This window comes from Pristis pectinata, chromosome 10 (genome assembly GCF_009764475.1).
Source record: "Pristis pectinata isolate sPriPec2 chromosome 10, sPriPec2.1.pri, whole genome shotgun sequence".
NCBI classification, from domain to species: Eukaryota; Metazoa; Chordata; class Chondrichthyes; order Rhinopristiformes; family Pristidae; genus Pristis; species Pristis pectinata.
Window position 1 is genome coordinate 47,346,634 of NC_067414.1, and position 19,407 is coordinate 47,366,040.

A 19,407-nucleotide genomic window follows, 5' to 3' on the forward strand; every position below is an offset into this window, starting at 1 on the left:
TAGAAATACGGTGCGATAGATCCAGTGATGATTGGTGAAGTGTCCACTCTTTCCCAGTTTGCACTGATAGGAAAATAATTGATTCCAACCTTGATTCCAACTCGCAAAATCAAAACTGAATCTGCGCTGCCACGGGCGTAGGCAAGGAAAATGGGACAGACCAATTCGAAATCTAACCTAAGCAAAATCCAGAGGAATGCTTGACAGGAAGAATATTTTACTCCATGCTCTTATTAGTTTAAAAAAACATGCTACTCAATTTTGATTTCTGTGTAGTAGCTTTAGTATCGGCGCATTTGAATAGGAAGCAAACATTTGAACGATAAACGCTAGCATTTCGCACGACCGTTTCCTTCGAGAGTGATGTTATCTATCCTGAACAACAGGTGTCGCTTTCGCCATTACAAATCTACTGGGCACGGATTTACTCATTTCTTTCCTAAACCCGATTCATCGCAATTTGCTATAAATAATTCGTTACATTGTTTTTTAAATCACCTTGGAGACAATCGCACGGATTCTATCCTTGCAAATATAAAACGCTGCACATAATTATTTGATTGAATTAAATGCCATCTAAAATATTCCTTTAGAAAACAAAACCCTTGGTCAACAATTACGATGCAGGACGCCTATTTGCAACGATACAACTTGAATTTAAATGACATTTGAAATAAGCATAAACTTTTCGGTGCGACCCAGAAAAATCTCTATTCGTGTGCATTTTAGTACAAGTAGGAAAGATACCTAGTCTTTGAGATTTACTCACGTTAATTTGAATAGGGTGCTCGTGAGTAAAGATTTTTCTTGATAGAGCAGAAAAGTTTGTTTTATTTCCTAGTCAGAAGACATCTGTCGAAGCGTAGGAGTGGGATTTATTAATGTGAGCAAACGCTATAATTCATAGACCTAACGAAAACTTTCATTCTTCCTTTTATTTACACTTCTGGTGTTTAGTTCTTTTTAAATGTTTTTTTTCTCTTTTTGTTCTCACTTTATTTTCTTGAGTACCTTCTAAAACTTTCTGGTTGTTCACTCACAGTTGACGGGGTGCAATTTATCTCATCCGCTGTTTAGCATGCTCCGCCCGTGACTCCTCCTCGCCGAGGGTCTGTATTTAGGGGGTATCGCGCCGAGCCGGACCACTGGTTTTGCAGTTAACGGGACCGTCAGTTCCAACTTTTAAGGTTAGTTCTCAACGTGAAGTTTCTCCTTTCAACTTCTCCAATCTTCGGCACCGTCACCATGGTCGATGCTTTCGTTGGAACCTGGAAGCTCGTTGAAAGCGAGAATTTCGATGCATACATGAAAGCTTTGGGTAAGCAACGCGTTGCAAATCGGCAAATAACTGAACCTTAAACTTGGCAGTCCAGACGGAAGTGTGTGCTTAAAATAAACGATATATTTAAACAACGCAGGTGATCAATATTTCATGAAGAAACTAAGTTATAGGCATGCTTGATATTCTTCAGTGTAAATAAGTCCTTCCAATTGTTCATTCAAGGCGAGGCAGTATATAGTTGGTCTTTGCTACTTTCTCTCGCTTTGAACAGAGTGGAAATTCATGCAATGTTTGTATTTTGGCAGGTGTGAGTTTCGCTACTAGACAAGTCGGGAATGTTACCAAACCGACGATTATCATCAGCAAAGAGGAGGATACGGTGGCGTTGAAGACCCTGAGCACCTTTAAAAACACCGAAATCAGTTTCAAACTAGGAGAAGAGTTCGACGAAACCACGCCGGATGACCGAAACTGCAAAGTAAGTGCAGGAGATGGCTTAGCCACTTGTTCGCCTGCGTCTGCTTCAGGATTATGTTGAGATCCTGTAGATAATTGAACCAAGTAATAAGATTTCTTTTCCGCTCGATCTCCAGGTTAGGAGCAGGTGCGGAAGTGAGCAGAAATTTGTTTCAAATGTTGCTTTAACAAAGTGCTACATTATCTTTACGCTACAACCTGCAGTTAAATATTTATAACTATGTTAACAACCGCAATTGATGTCCACCTTCTTGTTTATTGTAACTAGGTAAGTTCGCAGATCGATAATTCGTATTTTTCTTGTCAACAGACAACGATAACATTGGAAGGTGATAAGCTTGTCCATGTCCAGAAATGGGATGGAAAGGAAACTAGTTTTGTCAGGGAAATCAAGGATGGTAAAATGATTATGGTACGTTAACCTGCAACTATATTTCATTTCTATTGTACTCCTTAATTGTGAGTGGCTTGTCTTGATTGAATTATGCTTATGTTTAAACAGACTCTAACATTTGACGATGTCGTTGCGGTTCGTACCTATGAGAGGGCATAACGTTCCAAGGGAAGGCCTGTACCCTTGTCAGAGCAATCGGGTCCAGTTTATTGGGCTCATGGCAGTATTTGAAATCTGGAACTGTTCTTCCTCCGACTGTACTGTGACTTCTATGGATTTCCAGCGAGGAGCCAATCTACGAACCTCTTTTGTAACAGGATACGAAATACTGCTTATACGTTGTAAAAATTAACAGAATAGCTTTTTTTAATACCTGTACATCACTTATCCACGTTTTTATTTTTTATAAAACGGAACTTAGTCGCGGAAGGCCTGTGTTTTAGTCAGACTGAAGAAGTTGAAGCGGTCAATAAACGTGTTGCTCTGGAACTGACAGTTGTGGTGTTTCTTATGCTACCAGTAAACATTTTTGTGTAAATTATCGCCAATGTTCAACTGCTGCGCATGGGTTCAAACTACAAAGAAGTTAGTTCATTTCTAAAAGTATGATAAACTCTAAAGTGTTTAAATACATTAGAAGATTATAAAAGTTCGCAACACTCTGCTTCTAGCCTTCCTAAGGCCAATCAAGTGGCATATATTGTATATGACAATTGTACCAGATTAAACAGGGTGTAGTTTGTCCTTGCAACCCCAGTAACGCTCACGCTCAATGTATGGCCCCATTGGGTCACGAGAGGTTATTATTGGATAAATCTTTGGCAGAACCGTTGTATTAACGCTTCAGTACTTAATTAAGAAATTCCGCTCTGATAATCAAAAAATAAGGTGAACAGGCATGCTAATTTATGAAAATAGGTTTCAAAGGACAAGTTATTCGGACGATACTGAAATGCACATTGTGGATGATGTACACCTCCGGTTTTCAAAGTGTCTAGGTGTACGAATAAACACTTCACATTTACTTGCGTAGTTTCTTTATCTGACTAGCGGGCAGCTTTTTTGTTGAGCCAGTTCACGATGGAAAGAAACATCGTATCTGGACAGCTCTTAGTTGTTTTCTTGGCAGCCTATAAGGGAGTTGATTTTTTTTCAATTTTAATTAGTGGATATGTAACTTGCTCTATTTTAGTGTATTTAATCACCATTTTAAACTTTCATTTTCATTGTAAAGTGTGTTTTTTGACAGCACAAAACGAAAACATCTTTTTAAAAGAGTTGAAACTGAAAAAAATAACCAGAGCGTCCGTGCTTACAATTTCGCCAGTTCCAGTTTACTTCAATTGAATTGGGAACAAATCCTACCTGTACAAGTTCAAATTCAAATTACAGAAATAGAATAGTCCTTTACATTTATGAATTAGCGGATTTTCATGGGCTAAATTCAACATTACAAGCAACAGCAAATGATCTCATTGATTTCAGAACGCAAAATAGAATCTTGGTGTGTTAGTTTAAAATGAATTTAGCTGCAAGGCTGAAACTGACGTAGTTCGCTTCCTTTTTTGAGGTTTATAATACCAACGCTGTTTCCTCAGTATTGAGCAAGCTTGGGTCATTGCATTGCATTGCTTGTGTTTTCACTGAAGGAGTCTCGCACTGCCTGGTTGACCGCATTCGAACGTGGTCTGGATCTGCGCTGGTCACGTGCTGGCGTGCGTTGCGGCTGCGCGGTAGGGTAGCGATGGAAAGTGGAGGGGGAGTTGGGTGGTTGTGGACTGTTTGCGGATTGTGGCTGCTCACCGCAAACTCAGCGGTGCTTGCTGCCGCCGCACCAGATCAGGACAGAACAAGGGTCAGGGTTGCAGGTAAGTGGAGTGCAGGTTGGTCTTGTCCGAGTGATCGAGATCTGAAGGCGTGGCAGAAGTGTTTACTTGCTTGTTAGGCGTTTAAAGTTGCGCAATTTGCTGCCTCTACCCCAAAACGTTGCTCCAGTAAGAGTAAACCAATCTAAATAATGAAAAGTTACCTTAGTTTTGGTAAAGAATTGCTGACTACTTTGCAATGTTAGTTTAGGAATATTGGTGCCTTAAGCTTGTGTTCGGGTAATATACATTATAGTTTGGGTAAAATGATACATTGTAGTTTGTGTTATTAGTGAATGAATACATTGGGAGGAAAGCGCTCGTTTCTTAACGTGGAAAAACCTTTACATGGCTAATCCGGAAATACATTAAAGGGAAAATACATCTATATCAGGGTGATAACAACGAGTGAATACGCGACTTCAGGATTGCTTATAGTGGCTGACGATTTAAAACTGGAATTGATGGACGAACAAACTGCCAAGGTCCCTCAAGTTTTCTTTATGTTTACGCGATACAACAATAATTGAGTTGTTCATCAAATTGTTTGCAACAGATTCCATCCGAATTAGTCGCCATTAATTAGTTGGAGCAGACTCGGATGCAGTGCAGAGGAAAAATGCACTTGTTTTGGGAAAGGGCCTAAAATCATCTAGTCATTTGAACTTGTTATTGGCCCAAAATGTTACTTTACTAAATAAAGTGATCTAATTTGTATATACTTAAAATAGGTCATTATTATCATGAGGCAGAATGTTTTGTCGATATGTTTCTAGAATAACTTTTATGTGCAGGCCATGTTGCCAGATTCTAATGCTTTGGCTTCTCCATCTCGACCCTTTTTAGAACCTTAAAACCAGGAAGTTCTCTCTCGATCTTGTTCAGTGACAATTAATTCAGTTTGTATTAATGTTTGTAATCCAGCCCTATATATGCGTAATCCTTCTGACTGCTCTCATCTATCCCCTTTCAATGGATGCTGTATCCAATATTTCTATGTTTCAGGATATCTGAATCGTATATGGACACAGTTCTAAGTCAGTTGCACCAATGATTTATAAAGTGGAGGTATTATCTCACTTTCATCTTGGTCTGCATCTTTTAATACACATTGACGGGGGGAATAGGAAAAATTTCATGTAGAAAATGCTCTACTTTGAATTATTATGTTTCACAGGGCTACCCCCCCCCCCACACCCCAATACTGCAGTTCTTAATTACCTTTATGAAATAGGGTACACTGCAAATATAACATCTTAACAAAGAAGAGAAACCTGTTGATCCAGCAAGATTTGAATATGTTGTGTATTTGCCCAACAGCACAGCCTTTCAGATTGTGTATGAAATAAATACACAATGACAGACTATCAAGTATGGTGCCAATGAGCTAATTGCTATGTACTGGGTGTTAGGAGAATAAGCTATTCTCCCACTTTAAACTAGTGACTAAATGGCAACAAAAAAGATAAAAGCAGATGAAAATTTGACATGGTAAATCCAGATGTTGAAGACATAAAATTTAGTTCAATATTGGGCAGTGTTCCCTTGGAAAATTTGTATTTTTTAATAATGCATTCCTTTATAGTCACATTCCCATGTGTATTTCCCATCCTACTAATGCAGATTTTACATGCCGTCAAACTCCTCCTATAATGATACTGCCACACTTACTTTAAGATGTCTAAAACTGTGCAGCATATTGATTGTGAACCATGAAAGGAGTGTACATAGTATCGCCAGGGTGAAACCAAGCTTGAGAAGCTGTAGTTATGATGAAATACTCAGACTAATTCTTGTGCAGCAAACATTAGAGATGACTTTCTTGTGTTTTTAAATTATGAATGATTTTGCTAGAGTGAACATGGAAAGACTATTCTGAATATGGTTGTGGATTCTGAACGTGACCTCAACATAGGGAAGTCACGAGAAATTTTACACAGTGAATAGAAGCATAGAATGCTTTGAAAAGCCATGGTTAAAGCAGGAACTGTTGTATGTTTCAAAGGCAACATAGCTATTTGGCAGGAAAAATGAGATTCATATAGATGGTTGATTTCTCATCAGCACAGATGTGACTTTGAGCAGATGATACGAACTGATATTGAACATTCTGAGCAGATGATATAAAAATTGGTTGTGTTTTGTTGACAGAAGGAAGGATTTGGGAAGATATAGGTGGACTAGTGAGTTGGGCAGAAAGCGACAAATGAAACTTAATCCTGAGAAGTGTGAAGTAATTCATTTGGGGAGTTGCAACAAGGCAAGGGAATTTTTGTAAAAATGGCAGAATATTGAGGGACAGTGCAAAGAGACCTTGGAGTGATTCTTTCAAGCAGCAAGGAAGGATAGTAAGGTGGTTTAAGAAACATGGGATCCTATCCATTATTAATAGAGGACAGAACGTAAGAGGAGGGAAATTTTCCTCGAAGTGAATGCAACACCAGTCAAACCCTAGTTTGTGGACTGTGTCCAGTTCTGGTCACTGCATTACAGGAAGGGTGTGATTGCATGAGAGAAGGTGCAAGGGAGATGTGAAGATGTTGCCAGGGCTGGAAAATTGTAGCAGCGAAGAACAGTTGGATAGACCAGAATTGTTTTCTCTGAAACACCAGGAGCTGAGGGGAAACTTAATTGGGTAGTATAAAATCACAAGATCTAGATAAAATGGAAAGGACTTACCCTCCTTTAGTGGAGGGGTCAAAAACCAGGGCGATAGGTTTAAGGTAATAAGAAGAAGGATCAGACGAGAGATGAGGAAAGATATTTTCATCCAGTGAGTGGTGAGGGTCTGGAACTTGATGCTTAAGTGAGAGATTTCTGTATCTACCATCATCACAGTAACACATTACTGGGTTGTGCACTTTAAGAGTTGAGACCTGCAGTGGTATGAACCTACAGCTTGAAGGTGGGATTAAGCTGGCATCGACGTGATGGACAGAGTGGCCTCCAGTAAAGTAAGTTTTCTATGATAATGAGTGTATTTCTCTAGCTAAAAGCCTGCATAGAAACGTAAGCTGCAAGCATCTGTTTGCACAGTGAACTACTTTGATCCTGCAGAATATTGATCTCTTTAGCATTAACAGAATAAATGGAAACTTTTTTAATAGGAGGGGTAAAGTATGAAGTTGACTATCAGACTAAAGACTTTATTTTGAGCAGATGAGCAGAAATGTGGTTTTATTTGTAACTTGATAAAATAACAATGGTCTTGGATGGATTGAGGTCTTAAAAGTTGCCAACTGCTATTGAAAGCACAAAAAGAATCCGCAATTAAACTACCTCAGTTGCTGCTTAGATATTTACTTATGCACAAGACCTGGGAGTGGTTAAAGACAGCATAAAAATAAAACAATTAATTCTCAGTTTGGAAAAGCTAGTAACTGTAGCAATTGGACGGTAGTGGTGTGAAAAAGATTGGCAATTGTATGGCTAATATGATTTTGCTATTTATATGAGAGGGTATATATGCAGTTTCCGCTCGTTAAGACTGCAGACTTGTCTAGTTTGTTTAATTATGTATGCTTCTCACAGCTATGAACTGTACAAAAACAGCTTTTTTGAAGACCTTGCAGTTTCACACTGTATAACTGAAGTATATCAGTTCCCTATGAAATTCCCCTGCAGTGTTGCAATGCTCTAGGTCACATAATGGAATTATCACACTTGGGGAACAGTGTGATCGCTTGGGTAGGTAAGAGGGAAACCTTATGCAAAATTGTCCACTTTCACAGGAAAATTTAAAAAAAACTTATCTAAATGGTGAGACATTGTAGAGTCTTGTGATGCAGAGGAATCTTGGTGCCCTGATGCATGATTTGCAGAATGCTCGTAAACAGGCACAGAAATTAACTAGGAAAGCTAACAGAATGTTGTAGTTTATTGTGAGCGGAGTTGAATACAAAAAATAGTAAATTGTGCTTCATTTATATAGGGCATTAGTGGGACCATACCTGGAGTGTTGTATACAGTGGTGGTCTTATTCAAGGAACAATATAAACATACTGGAAATCGTTCAGAGGTTTACAAGACTGATGTGTCGAATGGGCAGGTTGTATTATGAGGAAAAACTGAAGAAATTCTGATTGTATCCACTATTGTTTAGAAGAGCGAGAGAGAAGTTAATGGAAGCAAATAAGATCCTGATGGGTGTTTGCAGGGTGGATGTGTAGAAAATACTTTTTGTGGATGAATCTAGATTCAGGGTGTAATGTGTAGGACGAAGATAAAGTGTGTTTTTCTTTTTCGCTCTGAGGGTCGTGAGCCTTTGGAACTCTTGTCCCCAAAGGGCTGTGGCACTAGAGAATTTTAATGCTTTTAAGGCAGAGGTGGAGAGATTCCTGATAAATAAGGAAGTGAAAGGTCACAGAGGGTAGGCAGGAATGCAGAGTTGAGGTTTGCAATCAGAACGGTCGTTATTTTATTGAATGGCAGAGCTGGCTCTCAGGGCCAGGTGGTGGTCTTCTGTTCCTAATTTGTACTTTCATGATACAACAAATATAACGATGTGCACTGATCTGGAAGATGGAGGGCACATTCACAGTTTGGGCTTTTAGGAAGAATTATAAAATAAGATAAGATATCTTTATTAGTCACATGTACATCAAAACACACAGTGAAATGCATCTTTTGTGCAGAGTTCTGGGGGCAGCCTCCAAGTGTCGCCACATTTCCGGTGCCAACATAGCATGCCCACAACTTCTTCACCCGTATGTCTTTGGAATGTGGGAGAAAACTGGAGCACCTGGAGGAAACCCACGCAGACACGGTGACACAAACAGACACTATTTGTGACACAAGCAGACACAAACTCCATACAGACAGTGGCCGGAATTGAACCCAGGTTGCTGGCGCTGTAAAACGTTACGCTAACTGCTACACTACCGTGCCTCGTAAATGAATGGGGATGTAACATAATTTACAAATGAATTTTATATTAAGTGTCAGTGTCCTGTAAAAATACAAATGAGCTTTTACAGAAATATTAAAGATAGTAATTGGGAAATAGACAACAAAATGAATGGATAGAGCTGCCTTGATTGTTTTGTTATTTGAAATAGATAACACATTAGCATAGTTGCTATCACAAAATCAGAGTAATAAACTGCTGAATGACTGCATGATGTACACCTTTGACATGAACCCTAGTTTTCCACAATGATCGAAGTTAACCATGCCATTATTTGTAAGCTTAAGTAGTATATTTTAAAAATTGACAAAACCAAGAAATCTAGCCATGATTTATATTGTGGTACTGCAGTGATAATTACTTTTGAACTATTTTTATTCTGAGTAATGATGGGACAGTATAAACGTTACAGAAAAACAGAGAAGCATTAATTATTGCATTTGTTACAAATTGCACCAGTTCTTTTTTTGTGTTTTGGGGCCTTTTGAATGTCCCCATGGTGAAGGCTCCTAGCATTGTTTTATTCGTTTATATTTCACAGAAGTGAGCAGCATTGACAAGCCCAGTACTTATGGCCAATCACTAATTGTCTTTGAGAAGGTGATAATGTTGATCTGCCACTTTGAACAGCTGTAGTCCTCATGGTAAAGATTCTCCTGCAATGCTGTTGGGTCGGGGTTCCAGGATTGTGTCCAGCGGTGATTTATTTCGAAGCTGGATAGTATGTGACTTGGAGGAGCACTTGAAGGCAGTGGTATTTCAATGCACCCAATGTCCATAATGGTAGGGGTCATGGGTTTGGGAGTGGCTATCAAAGAAACCATTTGTTTTTTAGATGACTTGCACTGCATAGTGACAAATAGTGAGCTAGTTGTGGAGGAACGGAGTATTTATGTTGCTTAGTGGTGTTGAATCATAGAATCATAGAACAGTACAGCACAATACAGGCCCTTCGGCCCACAATGTTGTGCTGACCTTTAAACCTCGCCTAAGACTATCTAACCCCCTTCCCCCCACATATCCTTCTATTTTAAATTCCTCCATATGCTTATCTAGCAATCTCTTGAATTTGACCAGTGTACCCGCCTCCACCACCGCCCCAGGCAGTGCATTCCATGCCCCAACCACTCTCTGGGTAAAAAACCTCCCTCTGATATCTCCCTTGAACTTCCCACCCTTGGAAGTGTTGAGCTGCATGAAGTTTGGAGCTACACTCATCCAGGCAGGTGAAGAATGTTTCATTGCATTCCTGATGTGTACCTTACTGATGGTAAATAGATGTCAGGGATCCTGGAGGGGAGTTGGTTATTGCAGTCTCTGACCTGCTCTTGTAGCCACAATATTTATGCTGCTCTAGTTTGAGTTTCGGGTCAATGTTTAGTGATGGTGGGTATTCGGTGATAATAATGCCATTGGAAATTAGAGATAGGTGGTTGGAGGCTCCTTTAGAACATAGAACAGTACAGCAGAGGAACAGGCCCTTCGGACCACGATGTCTGTGCCAAACATGATGCCAAATTAAACTAAATCTCTTCTGCCTGAACATGATCCATATCCTTCCATTCCCTGCATAGTTATGTGTCCATCTAAAAGCCTCATATATCCTTCTACCACTACCCCTGGCAGCCTGTTCCAGGACCTACCACACTCTGTGTGTAAGAAAAAAAGAACTTGCTCCACACATCTCCTTTAATCTCTTCCCCTCCGTGCCTGCCCCCCTCCCCCCCCCCCCCCCCCCCCCAGCCAAATGAATGTCCTCTTGTACTTGACATTTCTACCCTGGGACACAGAATTCTGACTGCCTACCCTATCTATACCTCTCAGAATCTTATAAACTTATATCTGGTCTCCCCTCAGTCTCCAGCGCTCCAGAGAAAACAACCCAAGTTTGTCCATGCTCTCCTTGTACCTCATGTGCTCTAATCTAGGCAGCATCCTGGTAAACCTCTTCTGCACCCTTTCCAAATCCTCCACGTCCTTCCTATAATGGGGTGACCAGAATTGGACACAGTACTCCAAGTGCTACCTAACCAAAATTTTATATAGCTGCAACATGACTTCCTGACTCTTATACTCAGTTGCCTGACCAATGAAGGCAAGCCTGCTCTATGCTTTCTTTGCCACCCAATCTACTTGTGTGGCCACTTTCAGTGAGCTATGGACTTAGACCTCAAGATCCCTCTATACATCAGTGTTGTTAAGAGTCCTGCCATTAACTGTATACATTAACATTAACCCTTGTTGCTCAGATTAACGCTCAGATTAACCTCCATCTGCCACTTCACTGCCCGTACCTGTGACTGATCTATGTTCTGCTGTATCCTTTGATAGCCTTCTACCCTATTCACAACTCTACCAATCTTTGTGTCATCTGCAAACGTACTAACCAACCCATTTACATTTTCATCCAAGTCATTCATATACATCACAAACAACAGAGGCCCTAGCACTGATTCCCTGTGGAACACCACTGGTCACAGACCTCCAGCCAGAATAACACCCTTCCACCACTACTCTGTCTTCTGTGGCATGCCAATTCTGAATCCAAACTACCAAGTCACTGTGAAACCCATGCAGCTTAATCTTCTGCATCGGTTGATAATTGATAGGTGAATGAGCCAGTGAAAATATTTTTCTCTTTCACTGAGGATGGTAAGGGTCTTGAACTTGCTGCCTGAAATGATATTAGAGGTCGCAACCCCCATTACATTTAAAAAGAACTTGGGCCTGTACTTGGAGAGGCAACCTGCAGGGCTACAAACCAATTGCAGGAAGATGATCAGTTTTGGATCGCTCTTTTTTTTTAAAAATAATCTCCATCTACCTTTTCTGTAATTCTATATAATGGTTATTTTGGAGCCAGCTAGATTTGAGAGAAACTTACTCCAACTCCTCTCCTTTCACTCAAGAAGGATGACTAGTTAGGTCTTATCTTTTGTACTTTGCATGAAGTTCTGAACTTTGCACTTTTCCTGATGTTGATTTCTGTGATTGTGCAAATGAATAACCCTGGAAGCCCATTGTATAGCAAACATTAAGCATGGGTATTTTAATCTTCTCATTTGTCTTTTTATATGAATAAGTGCCTTTTGTGCACATTTGTCAAGTAACTGAGCACCTTAATCAATGTTGAACATAAATATTAACTGTTACTTTTGAGCTTAATTGCCTCAAAATAAGGAATTGGAATTGGTTTATTATTGTCACTTGTACCAGGGTATAGTGAAAAACTTGTTTTGTACACCATTTGTACAGATCACTTCATTACACAGTGCGTTGAGGTAGTACAAGGTAAGACTTTACAGAATGCAGAATAAAGTGTCACAGCTACAGAGAAAGTGCAGGTAGACAATAAGGCGCAAGGTTATAACAAGGTAGATTGTGAGGTCAAGAGTCCACCTTAGCGTACTAGGGAACTGTTCAATAGTCTTATAACAGTGGGATAGAAGCTGTCCTTGAGCCCGGTGTTCATGCTTTCAGGCTTTTGTATCTTCTGCTTGATGGGAGAGGGGAGAAGAGAGAATGTTAGGGGTAGGGTTTTAATTATGCTGGCTGCTGTACCAAGGCAGCGAGGAGTATAAACAGAGTCCACGGAGGGGTTTCCATGATGTGCTGAGCTGTGTCCACAGCTCTCTGCAGTTTCTTGTGATCATGGGCAGAGCAGTTGCCATACCAAGCCATGATGCATCCAGATAGGATGCCTTCTATGATGCGTTGATAAAAATTGATGAGGGTCAAAGGGGACATACCAAATTTCTTTAGTCTCCTGAGGAAGTAGAGGTGTTGGTGAGCTTTCTTGGCTGTGGCATCTATGTGGTTGGACCAAGACAGGCTATAGGTGATGTTCAGACCTAGGAACTTGAAGCTCTCAAACTCAGCACGGTTGATGTAGTCAGGAGCATGTACACCACCTCCCTTCCTGAAATCAATGAGCAGCTCTTTTGATTTGCTGACATTGAGGGAAAGGTTATTGTCATGACACCATGTCACTAGGCTCTACCTCCTTCCTGTACTCTTGACTCATTGTTATTTGAGATACTACCAACTACGGTGGTATCACTGCAAACTTGTAGATGGAGTTAGAGCAGAATCTGGCCACACAGTCATAAGTGCATAGGGAGTAGAGTAGGGGCCTGAGGATACAGCCTTGTGAGGCATCGTTGAGAATAATTGTGCCTATCCTTACTAATTACAGTCTGTTGGTCAGGAAGTCAAGGATCCAGATGCAAAGGGATGTGTTGAGTCCCAGGTCTTGGAGTTTGGTGATGAGTTTGCTTGGAATTATAGTGTAGGCTATTTAGGATTGAAATGAAGAAAAAATTCTCCACTGCACTAGTGGTGAATATTTGGGATTCCATACTCTGGTAGACCGTGGATGCTCGGTCATTGCATTCAAAACAAAAATCAATAGCTTTGGGGATATTGCAAGAATCAAGAAATATGTGGACAGGTCAGGAAAATAGTATCTGAGGTACAACATGAACCATGATCTTGTTTAATAGCAGAGCAGGCTAAAGGAGACAAATGGCCAACTTCTGTTCCAGGTAATCTCATACAGTTGGATATAAATCAGAGCTCAGATGGTTTTGGCAACCTTATTGAATCATCTGTTATTTCTCTTTTGGTTGTATTTTAAGGGATTTAATCATAATTTACTTTTAATCTGCAGGTGCAGCTATTAGATATTTAGAGCTAATTCTGAACAATGCAGAAGAACGGGGGGAAAAACACAGGACGTAATTTCAAGAGGAGCAAATTTATGGAGGATAAGAATGAACTGCAACAGAATCAATATTTAAAAACCCTGATTCTCGGGTGCAATGTTTACCAAGATATTGACAGTGGCATTTCAAAAAGGTCTAGCAGTGATTCAAATGTTAGTAAGCAACTGTCAGGAAACTTGCACTTGAAATATTTTTATAGCTTGACTTATCCAAGTTTGATTGGACTTTATGCAGCACAGATCTTTCTGTAACAAGCGTTTTTTTGCCTTTTATTTTCTATTAGGAGAATTCTGGCATGTGACTGACTTGCATTTGGATCCTACCTATCACTTGACAGCTGATCCTACCAAAGTTTGCTTTTCATCAAAGGGTTACCCAGCAAAGCATGCAGGACCTTATGGAGACTATTTGTGTGATTCACCATATAATCTTATCCAATCTGCTTTTAAATTCATGAAAGATGCTAAAGTTCAACCCTCCTTTGTAATATGGACTGGGTAAGTTTTATGTTATATAAAACTTCATGTGATTGGCACTCTGAAAATTCTTTCCTTCTGCCAGTACTGTGACTGTAGTACGTATTATCGGTGTAATGAACAGCTGCAACTCACCAAGGTTTCTTGAAGAACATTTCTCAAAGAAATCTGTGACCTTTGCTTCCAGGAGGACAAGTTCAGCAGGTTTATGGGTATGCCATCACGAGAAGCTCTTCCAAGTCATGCATCATACGCATTCTGGCTTGGAAATGTTTTGCTGTTATGTTGTCACTACTTGGTTCCCGTGTACATTCAGTGTGTTCTCAAGAGTGACAGAAACCACCATCAAGTTATATTGATTCCCAAAATCCAGGCCTGATGCTGTGATCACTCTTGTCCTTGTGGAGTGGGACCCACTGGCAGCCTCAGTAACATTGGTGACCGTAAAATTTGTATGGTAAGAGGCTCTTGTACCATTGTGCACTGTCTGTTCTGATTCTAGTCATTTTGTTTTCCAAATCTTCCCAGACAGACCAGTTACTGGAGAAGGATCTGTCACGGGAAGACCATGGAGACCATTAGTTAGTATGCAATGCTTGTACACGGTTCCTGGAGTGGCCACCTGATAAAGGGTGTGTGCTATTTGATTCCTTGCTGCTGGGTGTGGGTTTATTAGTGACCTTGCGTTTGGATGTGGACAGGTCCCAGCTTAGCCAAAGTCAGGATGGTGTGTGACTTGAAAGGAAACCTGCAGGTGCTGTTGAAATCTGCTTACTGCCCTGTGGAAGAGGTCAAGAGTTTGTCCTAATGAGTACTCCACACAATTCTAGCATAACCTCCCATTATCTTGTATTCTGTGCCTTGACTAATAAATGAAAGCAGCCCTTGTCTTTTTTTTTGGAACCACGTTATTTACCTGTCGTGCTACCTTTAAGCATTTGTGGACATACACTTCAAGGTTGCTTTATTTGTGTCCATCAGTTGATATTCATCCACCCATTTATTGTATATCTCTTTGCTTTATTCCACCTTCCCAAATGTATTATCTCTCGCTTCTCTGCATAAAGTGCCATTTGCCATGTTTCTGCCCACCTGATCAGACCATCTCTGTACTCTAAAACTTTCCATGTCCTCATCAATCGTATGGTCAATTCTTACATCCTCTGCAAACTTCGTTATACCTTCTACATTAAAGTCGCAACCAAAGTTAAGCTAACTGACCTGCAATAACTTGGTTTATCCATCTTTTTTAAACAGTGGTAAGCATTATTAGACTTCCAATTCTCCAGCAACAGGAACGATTGAAAAGTTATCATTAGAGCAATGATGCCCCCTATATTTTGGTAAAGATGGCAACCTTTGGCCTAGCTTCTCCATCTCTGTGACTGGTTCTTTTACAAGGTTTTGGTTTAAATATTTATCAGACCAGGACATTTAAATACTTATTCTACTGTCAGATTTAAAAAAAACATTTGGATAGCATTTTGAGAGACTGGGACTAAGACTAAGAACTTTGAATAAATGGGAACATTCTTATCCCATCCAAGCATCACCTTGAATCATAGTCTCCGATGTTCTTATTTCTCTCCTTTTTCTACCCAAATGACCCCTAACACAGCTCACCCATAAGTACCAAATCTGAGCACATGATTGCTGAAGCTGAACATCTACTTCTCTTTTGCTATTCCATGCATCTTGAGCAGTAGAAAAGATTTTATATCTGGAGAACGAGTAAGGAATAAGGCCAGCTGGATTATTTTCAAAAGAGCTGTAATAGAACCAATGGACTAAATGATCACCTTCTGTTTTTCTACAAAGTTCCTGTACCTGGCTAATGGAAAGAGCATTAAATCTTAATTGTTTCCATAGAGAGAGATTAGCAAAGCAATTGGGCTCAGTGTTTCCCATGTCTGTTTACGATCATTTGGTTTTCTTTTAATTCAGGGATAGTCCTCCCCATGTACCAGCTGCAAAACTCTCTACAAAGATTGTGCTTGACATCCTCCATAACATGACACAGACTATTCTGGACTACTTCAAAGATCTACAGGTTTTTCCTGCGTTGGGAAACCATGACTATTGGCCACAGGTAGTAGCGTAATTTATGTTTAGAGTGAAAGAAACGTGGTGTTTATTTCATGTAGTAGTTTGCATAAGCATGTGCATTATTTTGTGGATTTATGTGCTTAAGGGATTTCACAAGCCCTATTATTTGCACTTTTCAAAACAAATCAGTGATTCAAGGAAATTTAAGCAGATGGTTCAAATTTAACATTCTTCATTATCCAGAATCTGTCAGAACAATACCATTAGAAATTGGGGGGGGGGGGGGGGGGGGGGGGGTGGGGGTGGGAGGGAGGAGGAGGGAAGAAGACTTTCTTCAATTTATTTTTTTGTTTTATTATAAGTCAGCAAAATACAAGTGATTTTGCATTTGTAATTGACAACTTTAAAGAATGGTTATTTTATTGCCCAATTTTTGGGAAGTTATTTGGTTTTAGGAGCACTGATAAAATAACTGATAACAGGTGGCACAGTGCCTCACAGCTCCAGAAACGCAGGTTCAATCCTGACCTCTGGTACTGTCTAATTTAGTTTAAGATAAGATATCTTTATTAGTCACATGTTCATCAAAACACACAGTGAAATACATCTTTTGCATAGAGTGTTCTGAGGGCAGCCCCCAAGTGTCGCCGTGCTTCCAGCGCCAATATAGCATGCCCATGACTTCCTAACCCGTATGCCTTTGGAATGTGAGAGGAAACCCATGCAGACACGGGGAGAATGTACAAACTCCTTACAGACAGTGGCCGGAACTGAACCTGGGTTGCTGGTGCTGTAATAGCGTTATGCTAAGCGCTGCACTACCGCTGTGTTTGCATATTCTCACTGAGGCCTTGAGTGTTTCCTCAGGGTGTTCTAGTTTCCTCCCATATTCCAAAGATGTGCCTGTTGATAGGTTAATTGGAAACAGTAAATTGCCCTTTAGTGTGTTGGTAAATGGTAGAATCTGGGGAGAGTTGATGGGAAGTGGAGAGAATTTTTTAAAATAAGGATTAGTGTAAATGGGTGCATGATAGTTGATGTAGTCTCGCTGGGCTGAAGGGCCTGTTTCTGCATATGACTTTTTTAAAAAAAAGTTAATGAGAATTTTGTATAACAATAGTTTCAACTACAATTGAAATACGGTTAATATTGCAAGGCGAATATGCAAAGCCTTGTCTGACATCAGTGTAGATCAGGAAGTTAGTCAAAGAAGTTAGGGCATTTTATTTCTGGTGGTTTAAGCTAATCACTGAAAAAAAATCACATGTTTTGCAGATCAGGCGTGCTGACCTCCAAGGCTGATTATCCAAGCAGGCACTTTATTGGCTAATGGTGGTATGGAATGTTGGTTAAAGTAGAGCTTAGCTCCCTCTTCACTTTATTGTATCTGAGCTGGTTGTGCTTAATGCTGAGGCTGGGTGTTTGAAATGGAAATATTCCATTCACCATTGTTGGCTTGAATGAGAACAAAGCAACTGCAAAAAAAATTCTGCATGCATTTATTGGTTTGATTTTACAGTAATATCTGCAGGTTTTCCTAAGGAACAGTAGGCTGAGGATATCAGCTTTGTAGTAGGTCATTCCTAATCAGTGGGTCCTGCCAAAAAGCATAGGTGTGTGAACATTTGTTGATAATAGAATTGAATTGAGCTACAATGTCTTCTGAGTACTTAGTCATCTTTGAAGAAGAGTAACTTCTTGATGGAAATATAAACTAGCAAAGGACGGCAGTTTGAGTAGAAGAGCTAAACAACAGAAGAGAAAATAAAACAAGAATTTACTTCGAAAATGGACTTTAAGTTTATCTGTTATTTTTAAACAATTATCTCTTTTTGTTGTTAGGACCAGCTTCCTGTTAATGTGAGTGAAGTTTACAGTGCTGCAGCTGACATGTGGAAACAGTGGTTAACACCTGAAGCATGTAGTACTCTGCAAAAAGGTAAAACAGCTCACAAAAGTAGAGAATGTTGGTCAACCAGCATTAATGGAGGGTGAAACAAAGTCATTGTTTCAGTCAAGGACCCCTCATCAGAAATGAAAAAGTGAGAAGATAAGTGTGTTTTAATTTACAGAGCGGGGACAACAGAAGGGATGTCTGTAATAAGAGTGCAGACCAATATTGTCAAAAGAATTGCTTTAAAAGCTTGCATTTGGAGAGAAGAAGAAAGTAGAAAGAAATTGAAATGGGTACAGCCACACTCGTACAGAAAGAAAAAAGTTTGGTTACCTGAAAATATTATCGTCAATATTAGGTCCCAAGGGTTGCAACATCCCCAGACAGATGATGAGGTGCTTTACCTCAAGCTTATGTTGGACAGTGATGAAGCAATATAGACATCTGGTCAGTGTGGAAATGGGATGGCGAATTAAAGTGATGGGAAACTTGGGGTTACTCTTGTGGACTGAACGGAGTTGTTCTGCAAAGCAGTCATTCAACTGGTGTTTGGTTCCTCCAGTGTTGAGGAGAGCATGTTGTGAGCACCAAATGCATGCACTAAATTATAATAAGTGCAGGTGAAGTACTGCTTCACTTTGATGGTCTATTTGAGTCCCTAGACAGTGGAAAGGGAAGAAATAAAAGAGGCAGATGTAGCAGCATCTTCGGTTGCAGGGAAAGTGATGTGAGAAACAGAGTGGTTGGTAGAAATGGAAGAGTGAACCAGGGAGTTGCAGTGGGAAGGGCACCTTTGGAGGAGAGGGAAGTGGAAAGTGCATGTTGTGGTGCATATTATGGAGGACTATCTGTTGAATATAGAGGCTGGTGGGGTAGAAGAAGAGGATAAGTCAATTCAAGTCAAGTTTTTTGTTATGTGCACAAGTACAGTGCAATGAAAAACTTGCAGCAGCATCACAGGCACATAGGTACAGAAAACACAGAATATAAATTATACATAAATTATACATAAAATTATACCAGAGAGAGAAAAAACAGCAGAAACAAGACAGTGTTTTAAAAAAAAAGACACAATCGAAGACAAGGCCATGATAATGCAAGAGGTAGGGTTAGGGTTGTGCAGGTAGGTTCAAGAAACTGGTTGTATATTTCCTGAAAACTATAACCAGTAGCTGTGCCTGAACCTGGTGGTGTGGGATTTAAGTGGAACTCTATTTTTGTTCTAGCTGGGAGGATAGCAGGAGTACAGAAAACACAGGCAATGCAGTCACAGAAGAAATGCCCTGTCAACTATGGTGGAGGGGCAGCCATAGTTAAAGGAGACAAGAAAATATCCTAAAGGC

The 19,407-nt window shown here is 40.0% G+C and overlaps 2 protein-coding genes across 3 annotated transcripts in view; both read left to right on the plus strand.

Annotated features, from left to right (window-relative positions):
* Nucleotides 1-1,143: 1,143 nt before the first annotated feature.
* fabp7b (fatty acid binding protein 7, brain, b) lies at nt 1,144-2,642 on the plus strand. Its single transcript, XM_052024901.1, has 4 exons — nt 1,144-1,318; nt 1,588-1,760; nt 2,070-2,171; nt 2,262-2,642. The coding sequence occupies exons 1-4, from the start codon at nt 1,246-1,248 to the stop codon at nt 2,310-2,312; spliced, it is 399 nt and encodes a 132-aa protein (XP_051880861.1). The 5' UTR covers nt 1,144-1,245; the 3' UTR covers nt 2,313-2,642.
* A 1,216-nt stretch (nt 2,643-3,858) lies between these two features.
* Nucleotides 3,859-19,407, plus strand: part of smpdl3a (sphingomyelin phosphodiesterase acid like 3A) — a 40,928-nt gene continuing 25,379 nt past the window's right edge. The window contains exons 1-4 of one of the 2 annotated variants that reach the window (XM_052025060.1): nt 3,859-4,021; nt 13,932-14,145; nt 16,069-16,213; nt 18,013-18,109. In XM_052025060.1, coding sequence (XP_051881020.1) covers nt 3,898-4,021; nt 13,932-14,145; nt 16,069-16,213; nt 18,013-18,109 — 580 coding nt within the window. In that variant the 5' untranslated portion in view covers nt 3,859-3,897. The remainder of the gene's footprint in view (nt 4,022-13,931; nt 14,146-16,068; nt 16,214-18,012; nt 18,110-19,407) is intronic. The other variant, XM_052025059.1, reaches the window with a different exon arrangement.